Source organism: Trachypithecus francoisi, unplaced genomic scaffold, assembly GCF_009764315.1.
Source record: "Trachypithecus francoisi isolate TF-2019V2 unplaced genomic scaffold, Tfra_2.0 Lachesis_group6, whole genome shotgun sequence".
In the NCBI taxonomy this organism is placed as follows: Eukaryota; Metazoa; Chordata; class Mammalia; order Primates; family Cercopithecidae; genus Trachypithecus; species Trachypithecus francoisi.
In genome coordinates, this window is record NW_022681471.1 from 115,712,460 (window position 1) to 115,730,967 (window position 18,508).

Consider the following 18,508-nt stretch of genomic DNA (forward strand, 5'->3'; position numbering starts at 1 on the left):
GTGGCTTTTGATGAGCAGAAGCTCTTTGTTTTGATGAAGTCTAATCTAGAATATTCTTCTTTTATGATTGCCTGCTGTATCTTCCCTAAGGAACATTCCAGGTTGCAGTTGTGCAGATCCTCTTTTATGTGTTCTTCCAAAAACTTTGTTTCAGCTTTTACATTGAGATCTGTGATTCATCTCAAGTGAAGTATGACACGTGTGCCTCTTGACAAACCAAGCCTGATGCCTTAAACACGTGGGATGCTGTCTTGCCTCACGATAAGTGCCCCCAGGCACTTCGAGTCCAGAAGGCAGGACCACTACTGCCTCCTTTTCATCTCATTATCCAGACAAGTACAGGAAGTGCAGGTTATCCCTGATGTAGTGGCCTTTCTGCCTTCCAGAGCAAAATCTTTAACCAGAGACCTGTAATGAAACCTTCTAAACATGTCTTCTATTATTGTGTCACACTGGCCCTGGTGATACAGGTGGTGACGGAGAAAGAACATTTGCTTTATAGGCCAGAGTTTGGATTTCTACCTTCTTGTTCATTGGCTGTGTGAACCTGGATAACTTACTTAGTATCTCTGAGCCTCATTTAAAAAGATCCCTGCATAGAGATTCAACCTCTGTGCCTTGAACTTAGTAAGTGCTCAGTAAATGTCAGCACCCTCCCCGACCTGCACCACTCCCCTCGACCCCCATCAGTAAACATACCAGAACCCCAGTGTAGAATGAAATGTGCTTTGTGAAGTAATAAATTGCTGAAACCCTGTGTGTGAACTTTTTCACAAAGTATTAATGTTTCCATAATTTAAACTACTTTATTGGAATAACTACATTAGGAAATATATGATACATGCCAAAGCTTACGTTTAGGTTGAAATTAATGGTATCGATCAGTAGCTATATGTTTCCATTTATCACATTTCACTTGTTAGTGTATATTTTTATACATTATTTAAAATCAGCAAAGTTATATAGTAAAATAAAAAATGCAGGGCTTAGATCCCTTGGGCAGTTATCATGTAGTGGAGTTGCCTTATACGCCTGCAGTTTGTAAGGAAAGTTTTCAAAATTTTGAGATTGGAGATTGCATCCTAACCCCATTCCGTGTGCTGTGCAGAGGAACTCAAACTTGTGCCATTTGATTTTGAGGTGTTTTGTCATGTAGTAGTAGGAATCAGAATATAATAAAATATCTCTGTATCTTATCGACAATGCTTACTATAGCTCCAGGATGTCCTAATGCCAGCCACGTCGCATCAGCCCAGTTCTAGCCATACAAGATGCCTTGTGCGGCCATTAATGTTGAGAGTAAAAGAAATGTAGAATAAATGGGACAGAAAGGAAATGAAAATTGTTGATATCGTAAAGGTGCTTCATTGGCCTCCAGTAAATCCCACCAAATATTTTGGTTGAGCTGGAAGCAAAGACCATTTTGATGTTCACAATGGCCTCCAGTAAATCCCACCAAATATTTTGCCACCTTCATTGGCCTCCAGTGAATCCCACTAAATATTTTGGTTGAGCTGGAAGCAAAGACCATTTTGATGTTCACAGTGATTGTCATTGGCTCTCACAAGGCTAAAATTTTAAGACTTGTTAGATGGGTTTATTTAAAAAATGTGTTATCTGGGCTGGGTTTGGTGGCTCATGCCTGTAATCCCGGCCCTTTGGGAGGCTGAGACGGGCGGATCACTTGAGGTCACGAGTTCGAGACCAGCCTGACGAACATGCCAACATGATGAAACCCCATCTCTACTAAAAATACAAAACTTAGCCAGGCGTGGTGGCGCATGCCTATAATCCCAGCTGCTCAGGAGGCTGAGGCAGGAGAATCGCCTGAACCTGGGAGTCAGAGGTTGCAGTGAGCCGAGATCATGCCACTGCACTCCAGCCTGGGCAACAGAGTGAGATTCCATCTCAAAAAAAAAAAAAAAAGTGTTATCTATCCTGAGAATGAGAATCTTGCATCCAATGTGCTTATCATTCCTAAGAAGCGAATAAATAAGTTTTATAAAGCACTCTCTGGCTATGGAGTGCTTGATGCAGATCATAAACTCTACACATCCCTTCTCAAAGGACCACCTACAAAAAAGGAAATTAGAAGGGGCAAGTTCCAAGCAACATGGCCCCTGTATCTAGCAATGAATCACCACTCCCACAGGCTATGGGGACAGATACTGCTGAGGAAATGTATAGCACAGAATGGGTGAAATCAGCAGCCAGGCGGAAGTCCGAATGCTTAGTGATGATCTTTAAGGAGCTGTTGATTTTGTTAAGGAGAGAGTGTATTATTGTGGGAGGAGTATACGTAAAAGCGATGGTTCTCTCAAGCCGACTGACTGACATTCATTTTAACGAGACAATTGGAGAACAAATTAAGAAATGCAGGGGCTACTTACTGTGATTTTGTCACAGTAACAGGAAGGCTCAGCAGTACCTCTGTCAGGGTCTGCAGCGTGTGGCTGCAGTACATCAAACCCTGCACCACTCTAGAATTGCGCACAGTTTGAAGGTGATGCGTGACATGGACCTTTCGAAAGAAGAGGTGGTTATCTGCTGGTCAGAAAAGGCTTCTCAGAATATGTCTCCAAAAATTTTGCTACAGTCAGTCATGTCAAAGCTTTCCCTTTAGAAAAGGGTGAGGAAAGCTGAAGAGGAATCTTCAGATGACGAAGATGAAAATACTGGGATGGTGGCCAGGCGCGGTGACTCAAGCCTGTAATTCCAGCACTTCGGGAGGCCGAGGCAGGTGGATCACTTGACGTCAGGAGTTCAAGACCAGCCTGGCCAACATGGCGAAACCCTGTCTCTACTAAAAATACAAAAAAATTAGCCTGGCGTGGGGTGCACACCTATAGTCCCAGCTACTCAGGAAGCTAAGGCACAAGAATCACTTAAAACTGGGAGATGGAGGTTGCGGTGAGCTGAGATCATGCCGCTGCACTCCAGCCTGGGCAACAGAGTGAGACTCCATCTCAAAAAAAAAAAAAAAAAAAAAAAATGGGTGGTGTGTTCACAGGCTGCCAGGGAACCCAGGGTTGAAACTGTGAAGTGTGTTACAGCAAGGATGATGACAATGGTATCAATACCCATGTATTTTTATTTTTTTAGGGATGGGGTCTCACTCTGTCCCCTAGCTGGAGTGCAGTGGCACGATCATAGCTCACTGTAGTTTCAAAGTTCTGGGCTCAAGCGATCCTCTTGCCTCAGCCTCCCAAGTAACAATATTGATAGCATTTAAAGTGATGAATGCAGTCTATCTTGCAGTGTCATGCTGCATATTTTTTCTGCATTGTCAGCTGGAAGAACAATGTGTGTGTGCGAAAGATAAAGTGGCTTAACTCACGGTATAATGTATATGGCAAATATTTCACTGTGAGTGGTCTGAAATTAAGCCCAATGAGCCCATTCACCTCAGTGAGTAAAACGTAGTTGCCTTATATGTGCTGCATTTCTTTTGGAAAAACTGGTAGTGGACACAATCACACTTACATAGTTTAAAAAAAAAAAAAGACTTACTTTCAGTCATTCTTACCAAAAAAATCTGATACTGGGAAGCAAAAGATAGGAGGCCAGGTAGTTTCCTGATGTCCTCGTGCCTCCCCTCCTTCCTCCTAGTTAAAACTCGATGCCCCAGGCAACGAGTACCCACCTACTATGACAATTGGTAAGGACTTGCTGATGTCCTAACACTGAATTGGTATATTGGCTCCTTCTTAAGATATTGGAAAATAAGATTTAAGTGACACTTCAGGCTGGGTGCGGTGGCTCACGCCTGTAATCCCACCACTTTGGGAGGCCGAGGTGGGCAGATCACTTGAGGTCAGGAGTTCGAGACCAGCCTGGCCAACATGGGGAAACCCCATGTCTACTAAAAATACAAAAATTAGCCAGGCATGGTGGTCCTTGCCTGTAATCCCAGCTGTTCGGGAGGGTGAGGCAGGAGAATCACTTGAATCCAGGAGGCGGAGGTTGCAGTGAGCCGAGATCGCACCACTGCATTCCAGCCTGGACAACAGAGCAAGAGTCCATCTCAAAACAAACACACAAACAAGACACTTCAAGGCTTTCTTCATTGACTTGACCTATGTCAGAAATAAGCAGCAGTGAATAAGTAAGATTTAAATTATGGTAGGAGTTAGGAGAAGTGCCTTCTGTGCAGTATATCTGGGCTTTTTTTTTTTTTTTTTTTAAGGTAGCTTTTAGGTAGCTAGTGCTGTCATATGTCCAATCCAATTTTTGTTTTGAAGTCTTTGGTCAAAAACTTATTCTAAAGTCTAGCACTTTTCATTTAGGCAAAGCCAGTCTTATTTACTTTCATAATTTCTTTTTTTCTGCAGGGAGTTAGATAGGCTTAAGGATAACGTGGTATATATTTAAAGACTGGCATGAGCCAGTACAGTCACAGAATTACTATATGGTAAATCATTTGCCGTCATATCACTTTGTTGAGTAATGCTTTGCTTCAGAAATCAGATACTTTTAAACCACACTAGAAAATTAGTTTTATGTATTACCCATAAAACATTTAGCAAAAATAGTATTCAAGATAGTATTCAAAAGTTTCAACGAACTAAAGTCCTATGCATCATCTTTCTTATTTCATACTAGCGTGTTTCAAGGTCCTTGTAATTAACCTCATGCTTGAGGTCATTGTAACTGGTTTTTAAATTACACTTTACTGCTAAGCATAAATTTTAACTGGAACCTTGGCTTTCTGCAATCCTTGATGTAGTATCTCTCTCTCTTCCTCCTCTCTCTCTCTCTTAAAAAGACAGAGTCTCATTATGTTGCCCAGACTGGACTTGAACTCCTGGGTTCAAGTGCTCCTCCTGCCTCAGCCTCCAGAGTATCTGGGACTTTAGGCACACGCCGCCATGCCTGGTATCACTTCTTAAAGTTTGCTAAACCAAGATAGGTAGGATGGGTGTGTGTGCCTGCCTCAGGGTCAGAAAAGATGGTTTGTACATACGTGTTTTTTCCCTGAAGCTGGCCTGCGTCAGTAGGAACTGGAAGGTAATGGTTGCTAGGAGCACAGGGTGTATTTGGGAATGAAAATCTGAATTTTATCTCTTCCTTTTTATCTGTGATCTTTTTGCTTAAGATTTAGCCTGATAAATTTGTTTTGCCCCCAGGTAGCTGAGTTTTACACAGTGTGTCAGGAATATACTAAGCCTCATCAGGGCATCGGGGAACACAGAACTTGGGGTTGGAAAAGCTGATTTTGAGTCCTGACTTGTTCATGCTCTACTTGAGCGACCTTGGGCGAGTCTGTTAACCTCTTTGCACTTCATTTTTCTACCTGCGAAGTGAAGCCAGTACTTGCCCTGCCTGCTGGGGTTGTGAAATTCAACTGAGACGTCTGTGCAAGTGTTTTGTAGATGGCAAAGCATGTGACCACGGTGGTGATGAAAGGTTTTAGGTAACTGGTGCTCTCTTTAGAGGTAAAGCCCTTTTTTCTTTGTATGGAATAAAAATTCCAATCTGGTGTTTTACAATTAACATTTATAAATCGGATGCTGAATTCATGTTTTAGAAATTCTGAAAATAAGCCAGTTGCCTACGGTTTTGGTATAAATCCTCAAAGTGAACTTAGTCTACTGGCCTGAGTGACAAATGTCAGGCAAAAATTTCAACTTTAGATTCGAGGCAGTTTTCCTATTGAACATGAATTGCTCAGAATTTGGTTTTTTTTTTTTTTGAGTAGCAGTATTAATATGTCCTCTTTTCATTGACAGTGAAAAGTCTCTCCCAACCATCGGTAGGCCAGTGCGTCCCAGCACAGAATGTTGAGAAGGTAAAGGAAGGAAGGAACCCATGTCACTTGATCAAAATGGAATCTTCTTGGCAACAAGTTCCTCTGCCACGTTCAAGGTTGCCTGTGAAAATGGGCTGCGTGACTTCAGGACTACTGTCCCTATCTTCCCTTCTGCCCCTTTCCGCTACTCCCCTTTGTCTGTTTCTATTTGCTTCCTTGCCTTTATTAACTCATTATTAACGTTCACCATGGCCTTGGAATTAATATCTATGTTGCTACTTTTTCATAGCATCACTATGACACATACAACTTTTTTTTTCTTTTGAGACAGAGTTTCACTCTTGTCACCCAGGCTGGAGTACAGTGGCACAACCTTGGCTCACTGCAACCACCGCCTCCCAGGTTCAAGCGATTCTCCTGCCTCAGCCTCCTGAGTAGCTGGGATTACAGGCGCCCACCCCACGCCCAGCTAATTTTGTGTACTTTTAGTAGAGATGGGGTTTCACCGTGTTGGGTAGGCTGGTCTCGAACTACTGACCTGAGGTGATCCACCTGGCTCCGCCTCCACCTCCCAAAGTGCTGGGATTACAGGCGTGAGCCACCGCGCCTGGCCTGAAACATAATTTTTAATGTAAATAAGTAAAAGTCCAGGAAGCAATCCTATAGGCAGAATGTCTGTTTTGCTCAGCTGCACTGGCTGGTTATCTTGACTCTAAGCAAATGTCTTGGGGAGTGGAATTATCCATTTGAGAGAAGTTGATCAGGCTGGGTTGCAGAGTGTGTCCTCAGCACAGACGTGCATCCTTTCGTTAGTAGACGACCTCTAACGGGTACATTTGACTCTGAGAGTCTTCTACTAAAAACTCTCATGATTATTTAAAAATATTTTTAGGTGAGACATGATAAATTTTTTTATTTGAGTTCTCATCTTTTAGTGATATATCCTGAAATATTGGGGGATAAAATAGTATGGTGTCTGGTGGGATTTATTTTAAAATAACACAGGGAGGAAGGGGTGGACGTTGTGGTTAGTAGTAAAGATGAAACAAAGCCGGCCTTGAGTTGGTCGTTGTTGAGGTGGGAGGTATGGAGCTTTCATTATACTATTCTACTTTTTATGTATATTTGTAGTTCTGCATAATAAAAAGTTTTAAAGAGGTCATGAGCAGTGGCTCACAACTGTAATCCTAGCACTTTAAGAGGCTGAGGTGAGAGGATTGCTTGAGCCCAGGAGTTCAAGATCACCACTGGGCAACAGAGTGAGACCCCATCTCTGTTTTTAAAAAAAAAAAAAAAAAAAGGAAGGGTAGCCAGGTGCAGTGGCTCACGCCTGTAATCCCAGCACTTTGGGAGGCTGAGGTGGGTGGATCAGTTGAGGTCAGGAGTTCGAGACCAACCTGGCCAACATGGTGAAACTCCATCTCTACTAAAAATATACAACAAAATTAGCCGGGCATGGTGGCACATGTCTGTAGTCCCAGCTACTCTGGAAGCCAAGGCACAAGAATCACTTGAGCCTGGGAGGTGGAGGTTGCAGTGAACCGAGATCGTACCGGTGCACTCCAGCTTGGGCAACAGAGGGAGACTCTGTCTCAAAAATAAATAAGTAAAAATAAAAAGTTAAAAAATCCAACCATAGGTTTCCCATTGCCTCAAGGAAGGTCCAGCCCTCCGCCTCCAGGCTTGTTTTCTGGGGTGTTCCGGCCTGAGGAAGTGATCCATGGGTGGCCTTCACACTTACACCGTGACTTGCTGCTGACCCCTTGCACTAGCTGGCTTCTGTTCCTGCACCACGCTTTCCTTCCCTTTGAGCCCCTGCATCCTCATCCCATTTGCCTGCCTAACTCTTACAGAGCCTCAGGTCATGGACAATATCCCTTCCCCTGGACTTCTGTGATTACCCTCCACTCAGGTGTGGATTATGGACCCTCCTGGGGGTGCTCTGTTCTCTGGTTCCCTCATTTTGGCTGCCCTCACGGTGATCCTAACCATCCCCTTTCTTCTGGTTACCCACATCGTATTGTAGTTGGTTTTTTCTTTTGAGGGAAGTGATTATGGCCTGTTGATACTTCTGTCCCTGGCGCCCAGCACAATCCTGCCATACAGCAGGCAATCCATAAATAAGAGAATAAAAGGCCCACTCTGGGGCTTAGCGGCACTTGGCCTCAGATTCCCAGCGCCTCTGTACAGAGCCAGCAGTGTCTGGTGCTGATGCACTGCCTGCGTGCCTTCATGTTTCTTCACGCCCTTGTTCAACTGGCCTCTGTTCTGTCCCATTGGATTTTCAGTGACTTTCTAGGAGTCACAGCAGTGCAAGCATGAGTGTGGACACTGCATTCCTATATCTCCACTGCACATGGTGAGGAAGCCCCCGTCAAACTTGGAACTCTTACATCTTCTAGAATGTTTGGAGTTTTGCAATGGTGCCCCATACTGCTAGGCATAATGTAAACATGCTCATTATTCATGGAAGAAGTTGCTCCTCTGTTTAGAATAGGTCTCTATTACAGGGTGCAACTCCGGGGTGCATTTTATTTTATTTTTTTTAGTTTATGAGACAGGGTCTTACTCTGTTACTTAGGCTGGAGAGCAGTGGCGTGATCACAGCTCACTGCAACCTCGACCTCCCAGTCTCAAGTCGTCCACCCACCTTAGCCTCCTGAGTAGCTGGGACTAGAGGCACGCACCACCACACCCGGCTAATTTTTTGTATTTTTTATAGAGATGGGGTTTCGCCATGTTGTCCAGGCTGGTCTTGAACTCCTGAGCTCAAGCAGTCTGCCCATCTCGGCCATGCCTGTACGTGTTGGGATTACAGGCATGAGCTACCACGCCCGGCCAGGGCACATTATATGTCAAGCTGATGGTAGACGTGTGAGCCAGGAGCTATGACAGGACTGTTTTTTGCAGCAGTGTGAAATACGAAATGAATAAAAATCTGTCACACAACAGAATTCTATACAGAAGCGAAAATGCATGAACTGGAGCTAAATGCACAAATTAGTTGAATGACACCAAAAAATAGCAAGCCGAAGAATATATATACAATGCAATACCATTTACATGAAGTTCAAAGACATATAAAACAGAGCAATACACTGTTAAGGAATTTGTGTGTGTGTGTGCGTGTAATGCCTATACATGCCTGTACATATTGTCTTAGTCTGCTATAACATAATGCCTGGGCATGGCTTCTAAACAACATAAATTGATTTATTTGGAGACAGAGTCTCACTCTATTACCCAGGCTGGAGTGCAGTGGCACGATCTCGGCTCACTGCAACCTCTGCCTCCTGGGTACATGCGATTCTCCTGCCTCCGCCTCCCAAGTAGCTGGGATTACAGGCACCTGGCACCATGCCCAACTAATTTTTGTATTTTTAGTAGAGACAGGGTTTCACCACATTGGACAAGCTGGTCTTGAACTCCTGACCTCAGGTGGTCCACCTGCCTTGGCCTCCCAAGGTGCTGGGATTACAGGCACAATTATGTATTTCTCATAATTGTGAAGACTAGGAAGTCCAACATCAAGGTGGTGGCAGACTCATTGTCTGGTGAGGACCTGCTTTCTAGTTCATAAGTGGGACCTTCTCCCTGTGTCCTGGAATGATGAAGGGGAAACCAGCTCTCCAGAGTCTCTTTTATAAGGGCTCTAATCCAGTTTACTAGGGCTCTATCCTCATGACCTAGTCACCTCCCAAAGGCCTCATCTTTAGGTACCATCATATTGGGGATTAGGTTTCAATATATGAACCTTGAGGGGAAACAAACGTTCATTCTATAGCATGTGCGTGGAACTGATAAATACATAGATCCAGACAGAAGTGTTCTCTGGGCAGGAGGGAGGAGATGTGATTAGGGAGGGGCACATGGGACCCTGAGTGCAGGTAACCCTGACTTAGGCTGCACAGAAGGTACATGGTTTTTCATTGCATTATACTTTATGCCTGATATATAAGCTAAATATATTCTTCAGATGTATGATATGTCATAACAAAAAAACATTAAAAATCCATCAGCAAGTTCTAAGTGAGGTTACATTCCCAGCTCTTTGAAGAAGAAAGAGGATTAAAAAAAATTCTTACTGCGTTTCTTCCACAGTTCATAGGGTAATTTTAATCAAATCATTCCTTATTTTACCTAACCGGCTGATGACAGAAATACACATTGCTATAGCTCCCACTGGTGATCACCAGTGAGTAGATGAAGTAGACAGATCATCTCCCCTAATCCTGTCCTCTCCTTGTTCATTGCAGATGTTGCTGTGGTAGACATGAGTGATGTCTCCAGACAGCCTTCCCTCTTCTACCATCTTGGAGTCCGAGAAAGCTTTGACATGGCCAATAACGTGATCTTGTACCATGACACCGATGCTGACACTGCTCTCTCTTTGAAGGTACAGGGTATTGTTCACATTCTCCTGAGTACTTCGTTTTGGGAAAGCAGAATTATATGTCTAGCTGAAATGCCATAGTAGTACAGGAAGTTGGAGAAAAACAAAGGCTTGCTTGTGCAATTCTTTCCTTCCCACCACAGGTTCTGGTTCACACAGACGACTTCCTGGCCACTTTGTGAGCATCTGTGCTGCAGTCGTACGTGTGCAGGCAACTTGGGCATTTCCAAGCTCGTTAGGGAAGTGGAGGCAAACACTCCTGTTAGTTTCAATTGAAGCAAACACACTTCTGAATTCCTTCATGAGCAGTTGGATCCAAACCTACACATAAAAATCAGTTCTCAACTTGGATAATAGTATGAAGACATTGAACAGTTACCGAAATGGACAGAATATTTTAGCATAGACTCAATTAGTCTTTGATGTTATTTTCCCCTAGTCTGAAAGCAAAGCAAAACTGAAAACGTGTGTGTTCCTGCACAACTCATTCATGGTTAAGAATTTCTAAAATGTATTTTTGCAAGTTTGATACAAGCTTTTTTGGATAACATAGTAATTTAAAAAAATGCTTATATTTGTATAGTGGAAATGTTTAACATGAGTTATTCCGAAATTCAGTGGATATTAATATTGTTGAATAATTTAGTCAGAAAATCCTGGCCTATGTTAAGTCATTTTAGAAATAATGGATTAGTTTGTTTATAACAGTGCTTCTCGGCCTTGAGTGCACTTTGGAATTACTGGGAGAGCTTGTAAATATCCCCATGCCTAGGCCTCACCCCAGACCAATTACGTCACATAATCTCAGGGATGGGGGTGGGACCCAGGCATGGAGATTTTTTTAACCTCCCAAATGTGCAACCATGGGTGAGAACCGATGGTTTGGAGAGTCAGCCTTTGCAGACATGATTTCTAAAGGTTCAGTTCCCTCAGTATTAAAAATCACTGGTAGAGAGTAGTGAAATTTTATGCCAAAGTTGGACATTTTCACTGTGTTTCTTGAGATTTAATATTAACTAGGTTTTCAGGGTTGTGTAAGGATTTGAGATTATTTCCTGGTAGAAATACCACCTGCTTGAGATGTGTAACTTGTATGTGCTAAACATCATATATACGTTACATAGATATGTACTCAGTATTATGGCAAAATACTGTTATTTTAATAAGTCATTTGTATGATAGTGAAAGAAGAGACTTTTATTAGTGTACTTCACATTGTAGAATAGTTTCCCCAGGGCAATAAACCAATGTAAATTACATTAGATATTTAGATACTGACCTTTTCTTTTACTGATTTTCACGAAGGTAGTTAGGCTTCGGAATATTTAGAACTTAGCAAGTATGAAAGATATAGATTATTAACCTATATTTTGATGAAAAACGTGAAATTAGAATTTTTTTTTCCAATTTAGGGCAGTTTCTTCAACTGTGCCTTAGCAAAGCCCTCTGGAAAGTTTTATGGACTAGATGTTTTAATTTTTAATGATACAGAAAAATATTTCCTAAAATGGAAATGGTTAGTCAGTTATATCTAATACCAGAAGAAGCAGTTTGCACTTGTTATCAGGAAATAAAAATCTCAGAATATATAAAACATGTTTTATAGGGCAGCAGTTTGATTATGGTGTTTTCTCCCCCTCTGGAAATGTCGGTGCGTAAATGAGACAGTCAAGAGCTGCCTAATTATCATACTAAATTTACTGACTAAAATTGTTGTCACTGAATTTGAACATTCCTAGACTGTTGTAGCGAGGTGTCAGGAATTCTACTGCCAACACCCTTTCTGTAGGAAAGCTGACTGTGGTGTGGCCTTCACACTGATTGATTTAAGAAATGGTTCCAGATCCGGGGATAGCACAGTGCCTTTTAGGCCCGCCCTTCCTTGCTATCACTGACATTCTTTTCTGGGAAGGCAAGATGCAGGGCACTCAGCACCCCAAACCTGAAGCTCAAAATATCTTTTGGGCAAAAGCATTAGCACTGTTCTGGGGAAATTCTTATAAGCATACGTGCCCTCTAATAGTTCCAAAGGCTAACCAGTGGTGATCAGTTTTCTCTGGAATATGAATGTTGCAATTCCGAGGTCATTGTGTTGAAGCTTTTGGAGAGGGAGGTTTTACATGATTAATTCTTGCTCTAAGGTGGGTGCTTTTATGTGATTAATTATTACATGGTTAATTTCTTTTATAGAGGGGAGTACTGGCTAATGCTTATGGAAATTAGCTGTTTTGAAAAAAAGCTATATTCATTTTTTCTTTTTTTCTCAGGACATGGTAACTCAAAAAAACACAGTAAGTATTACATTTTCAGAATTAATTCTGAAATTAAATGTAAATGTCAGTTTGTAAAATGCTTGCCTGAAAATCACCCAAATAGCAAGATGACTTCTAATCATGCCTGTGGGTTGTGTTTCTAAGGAGGACAGCTAGAAATCTCCTATGCCTCAGCCTGCCAGCCCCAGGCCCCACTCAGCCATTGAGGGTGTGAGCCAGAAGGCAAGGCCAGGCAAGAAAGTGTATGTTCTTCATTACCTGCTGGGACTTTGAGCTGGAACCTTCTGGGTGACTCCTTCTGAGCTCGGTCGATGTTCCATGGACCACCAATAATTTTTTTGCTGGAGTCAGTACCTCCCATACTTCCCAAGCAGAGTTTCCCTAACGATGCAGGAACGTGAACTTGTATGCCAGTTAATATGGGGCACAAGTTTCTTGCCACAAATGGAAAAGAAGTGGGATGGAATTCTACTTCCTTCTGTCCCATTTATGTACTGAAGTCTCCTGGTTTGGCTTAAAAGTTCTGAAATTACATAGTTTTATTGCCACGTTGGTTTGAGTAGTATAATGAAATCACCACCCTAAAAATGTTTTAAAAGGATCTTAGAAATGTTGCCAAGGTTATCCTGTACCCTTGAATGCACCCCAAGCTGCCCATCCCTCCAGACCTATGGCACTGTAGTTTGAGAAACCATGACCTAGACTCAGGACAGGCGCTTAGTCCCTCTCCTTAGAGCCTTAGTCTCCTTCCTGCTAGCCCTTCTAGAAGGAACAGGCCTGCAGACTCTCCTATTCCAGTTGGAGTTCCTAGGAGAGGGAAAAAAGGACCCAGGAGGCAAAGCTGTCCCCTGGGCACCCTCTGCAGAAGTTCCCAACCTGCAGCTTGGGGGCCCAGGCTTCCCCAGGACCCTGACAGAGCTCCCCACCTGAGACAGAAGTTTTAGAAACATAGCAAGTGGTGTAGTGCACATGATTACTATTGGAGCATGAATTTTACAAGCAGGCCTGTAAGATAAGGCGTCGGGTGGTTTTAGATTCCTTTTGGAAAAGAAATGGGATCAGGTGTAACTTTTTTTTTTTTTTTGAGACTAAGACAGGGTCTTGCTCTGTGGGCCAGGCTGGAGTGCAGTGGCATGATCTTGGCTCACTGCAACCTCTCCTCCCGGGTTCAAGCACTTCTCCCGTCTCAGCCTCCTGAGTAGCTGAGCTTACAGACACCTACCACCACGCCTGGCTAATTTTTGTATTTTTAGTAGAGACAGGATTTCCCCATGTTGGCCAGGCTGGTCTCGAACTCCTACCTCAAGTGATCTGCCCGCCTTGGCCTCCTAAAGTGCTGGGATTACAGGCGTGAGCCACCACACTAGGCCTTGATTTTTAAAATTACCTACTTTGTGGAGAAATGGAGAAGAAGTCGAAGGAGATTGGGCCTGAGGCCCAGGAGGTGCAGTTATAGCTGCAGCCCTGTCTCTAAGTAACACTGGCAGTCAGTTGTTCCACCCCTGCCTAGGCCTCAGGATCCTCAGCAATAAAATGAGAATGTTGAACTATGCTGTTTTGCTCATTGATACTTTCCAGCCCCAACATCTGTGGTTCCGTATTTATTATAGAAGCAAAAAGATGTATCCTGGATTTAATGCAAGAAATGGCTATGAAATGCTGATTCCTTAAAACAGCAAGAGTTACGCTGAGGCAAGGAGCAAGGAAGACAACTCGTTTTCTTTCTCCATTCCTCAGTGTTGGATGCATCAGCACTCAGAAATATTCTCTCCTCCAGGAGACTTGGTGTCATGCTGTTACCATTCCACTACATACCTCCCTTCTGGTGCATTCTGCCTCTTCTAAAACACCCAGGAATTCCTTAACATTCTTAGTAATTCCAAGCATACCTCGGCACTATTCTTCCTAGGTATTTGTTTTTTTAGGAATAAACTTACTCTAAAGCAGTGGTCCCCAACCTTTCATGACCAGGGACTGGTTTCATGGAAGACAATTTTTCCACAGACCAGAGGTGGGGATGGTTTCAGGATGAAACTGTTTGCCCTCACATCATCAGGCATTAGATTCCCATAAGGAGCACGCAGCCTAGATCCCTTGCATGCGCAGTTTACAATAGGGTTTGCACTCCCGTAAGAATCTAATGCCACCAATGATCTGACAGGAGATGGAGTTCAGGCAATAATGCTTTCTCACCCCCGCTCACCTCTGCTATGTGCCTGGTTCCTAACAGGCCACTGACTGGTACTGGTCCACGGCCCCGGGGGTTGGGGACCCCTGCTCTAAAGGCTTTGGCAGCTAATCTCTTTGCTATATTTGGCATTATGTTAGAATTTGGTGCCCAGTATTGGTCACCATGCTTGGCAAGATGTGAAAATTTAGAGCACTCAGAAGAATAAAAGGATCCAGGTGATGTGATGAGTGGAAAATCGCCCCTAAGGAAAAGCTAAAGGGAATTAAGCCTTGAGAGGTACCATTAGTAGTCATCTTCAAATGCTATCCTCTTTCTGAAAGTAAAGAGATGTTTACTGTTTCATTCCAGATGGGATGGAAGTAGGGTAAACAGAAAAATGGTTTGGATCAGCAGAATGGACATCTTGCAACTAATGGTGATTAAACATTAAAACAGAATGTCAAAGTAACTTGGGTGGCTTCTAAGGAGAATTTGCTCAATTGTCCCCTCCATGTGGATTGGGGTAACCCTGGAATCAGACACCTGGATCATATGACCCCAGAGATTCTGAGAGAGAATCTGATGGAATTGTGGGTTTGTGGTCATTTTGGAAAGATTTTAACACACACACACACCACACACGCACACACACACACATACATACAATGCATACATACATAGTCATAGTTAGTAAACAGTGAAGTCTTGTAAATAAGGGGTGTGAATTAGATGCCACACCCTGAACATGTAGCCAGATGTTTGAAATGATTTATGAATATGTGAAAACCAAGATGCTTTGAGATCTCTTTTCAAGGAGTTATTTGATATTTCTAAAATTGTACTTTTACCCAGAAAGAGAGATGGAAAAATTAAAAATAATAACAAAGATAAAATTGTGCTTGATGATGTATTGAATTCAGCTTCATTTAGCGGTGAGGTGGGCACATTTGTCTCTTTTCTTTTCTTTTTTCTTTTCTTTTCTTGACAGAGTCTCACCCTGTAGCCCAGGCTGGAGTACAGTGGCATGATCTTGGCTCACTGCAACCTCTGCCTCCCAGGTTTGAGTGATTCTCCTGCCTCAGCCTCCCGAGTACCTGGGACTACAGGCATGTGCCACCACGACCAGCTAATTTTTGTATTTTATTTTATTTTATTTTATTTTATTTTTTTAAGTAGAGACAGAGTTTCACCATGTTGGCCAGGCTGGTCTCAAACTCCTGGCCTCAGGTGATCCACCTGCTTTGGCCTCCCAAAGTGCTGGGATTACAGGGCACGTTGCCCAGCCGTTTGTCTCCATTTCTAGGAGCAGTTGCTTGCAGGCAGGATGCCGAGACCAGGAAGCCAGTCTCCAGGCTTCAGAGTGGACCACCTGCAGCTCTTCTGGGCTGTTTTGCTCTTTGGAAACATGGTATCACCTTTTGTGTTCACCTCTTTTCAGATCATGCTCGTATTCTTGTGTTCTGGTTTTGTTTTGTTTTTTGAAATGCTTTATGTAGGTATAATTTACATACCATAAAATCTACCTAGTTTAAGCACACACAATTCAATGACTTTTAATAAGTGACAGAGTTATGCAGCCAGTTTGTGTACCACAATCTAGTTTTGGAGCATTTCCCTGACCCCAAAATGCTTATTTGCAGACAATCTCTCTTCCCACACCCAGCTCCAGGCAAGAACTAACCTGCTTTTCGTCTTATAGACTTGCCTTTTCAAGACCTCTCATGTGAAAGTAACCATACAATATGTGATCTTTTATATCTGGCTTCCGTCACTTAGGATGATGTTTTCGAAGTTCATCCATCATCCAGCATGGATCAGTAGTTCTTTCCTTTTTATTACTGAATGATATTCCACTGTATAGATATTCCACATTTGTCCATTCCCTAGTAGATGGATTTTTGGATCGTTTCCACATTCTGTCTATTGTGAATAATGCCACTGTGAATAGTTGAGTACAAATCTTTGTGTGGGCACATGTTTTTATTCCTCTTGAATACATACCTAGGAATGGAGTTGCCAAGTCATATGGTAAAGATAGGCTTTTTTAAAAATTTTTTTATTTTTTAATTTTTTTTTGAGCTGGAATCTCGCTCTGTCGCCCAGGCTGGAATGAAATGGCACGATTTCAGCTCACTGCAACTTCTGCCTCCCAGGTTCAAGTGATTCTTCTGCCTCAACCTCCTGAGTAGCTAGGATTACAGGCACCTCCCACCACGCCCGGCTAATTTTTTTTGTATTTTTAGTAGAGATGCGATTTCATCATATTGGACAGGCTGGTCTCAAACTCCTGACCTCAAGTGGTCTGCCTGCCTCAGCCTCCAAAAGTGCTGGGATTATAGGTGTGAGCCACCGTGCCTGACTGGTAAATATACCTTAATTTCTTAAGAAACTGTCAAAACAATTCCAAAGTGGCTGCACCATTTTACATTTCCACTAGCACTGAGAGGTCCAGTATCTTCACATCCTTGCCAATACTTGGTATCATCTGTCTTTTTATTGTAGCCGTTCTAGTATGAACTGATACCTGAGTGTGCTTTTAGTTTGCATTTCCCTAGTGGCTAATAACGTTGAGCATCTTTTCATGTGCTGATTAGTCATTCATAGTCTTCTTTGGTGAAATATCTGTTCAAATCTTTTGTCCATTTAAAATTGGGCTGTGTTCTTACTACGAAGCTGTGTAAGAGTTCTCTATACATTTTGGAAGCAAGACCCTTATTAGAGGTTTTATCAATTATTTCTTTTACGGATCGTGCTTTTGGTGTATCTGTGAACTCTTAGCCCAAACCAAGGTTGTGAAGTATGACTCCTATGTTTTCTTTTAAAAGTTTTATAGTTTTAGCTCTTATATTTAGGTCTCTGATCCTTTTGAGTTAATTTTTGTGTCTGGTGTGAGGTAGATGTCCAACTTCATTCTTTCACATTTGGATTCCTAGTTGTCCCAGCACTGTTTCTTTAAAAAAACACACACACACACACACACACAACTACCTTGTCATCTTCGAATCGTCTTGCCACCCTCATCAAAATCAATTGACTATATACGTAAGGTTTATTTTTGGACTCTTAATTATAGTCCATTGATATGTGTCTACGCTTATGCTAATACCACACTGGTTTAAAACTTTTTTTTTTTTTTGAGGCAGGGTCTCACTCTGTCACCCAGGCTAGAGTGCAGTGGTGCGATCATGGCTCACTACAGCCTTGACTTCCCCTGGCTCAGGTAATCCTCCCACCTCAACCTCCCGAGTGCCTGGAATTATAGGCACATGCCACCATGCCCAGCTAATTTTTCTATTTTTTTGTAAGATGGGATTCTGCCATGTTGCCCAGGCTGGTCTCAAACTCCTGGCTCGAGCAGTCTGCCCGCCTCAGCCTCCCAAAGTGCTGGGATTACAGACATGAGCCACCACACCCAGGCCTTTTTTTTTTTTTTTTTTTTTGAGACAGTTTCACTCTGTCACCCAGGCTGGAGTGCAATGGCGTGATCTCCGCTCACTGCAACCTCTGCCTCCCAGGTTCAAGCAGTTCTCCTGCCTCAGCCTCATGAATAGCTGGGATCATAAGTGCCCATTACCATGCATGGCTAATTTTTTTTTTTTTTTTTTTTTAGTAGAGACGGGGTTTCGCAGTGTTGGCCATGCTAGTCTTGAACTCCTGACCTTGGGTCATCCACCTGCGTTGGCCTCCCAAAGTGCTGGAATTACAGGCACGAGCCACCGCGCCTGACCTGCACCCAGCCCTTTTTTAAAATTTATTTTTCTTTTGTTTTGTTTGTTTTGAGACAGGGTCTTACTCTGTCACTCCAGCTGGGGTGCGGTAGTGTGACCACACCTCACTGCAGTCTGCACTATTTTGATTACTATAGCTTTATAGTAATTTTTGAAATGGGAAGTGCGAATCCTCTAACTTTGTTCTTTTTCAAC

At 42.8% G+C, this 18,508-nt stretch overlaps 1 protein-coding gene across 1 annotated transcript in view; it reads left to right on the forward strand.

Moving 5' to 3' along the window:
• The window catches only part of MAP3K15 (mitogen-activated protein kinase kinase kinase 15), a 148,707-nt gene that overhangs the window by 15,980 nt on the left and 114,219 nt on the right, over positions 1-18,508 (forward strand). Inside the window, 2 exon segments of the mRNA XM_033202075.1 lie at positions 10,006-10,145; positions 12,410-12,433. Of these exon segments, the coding sequence (XP_033057966.1) occupies positions 10,006-10,145; positions 12,410-12,433 (164 nt within the window).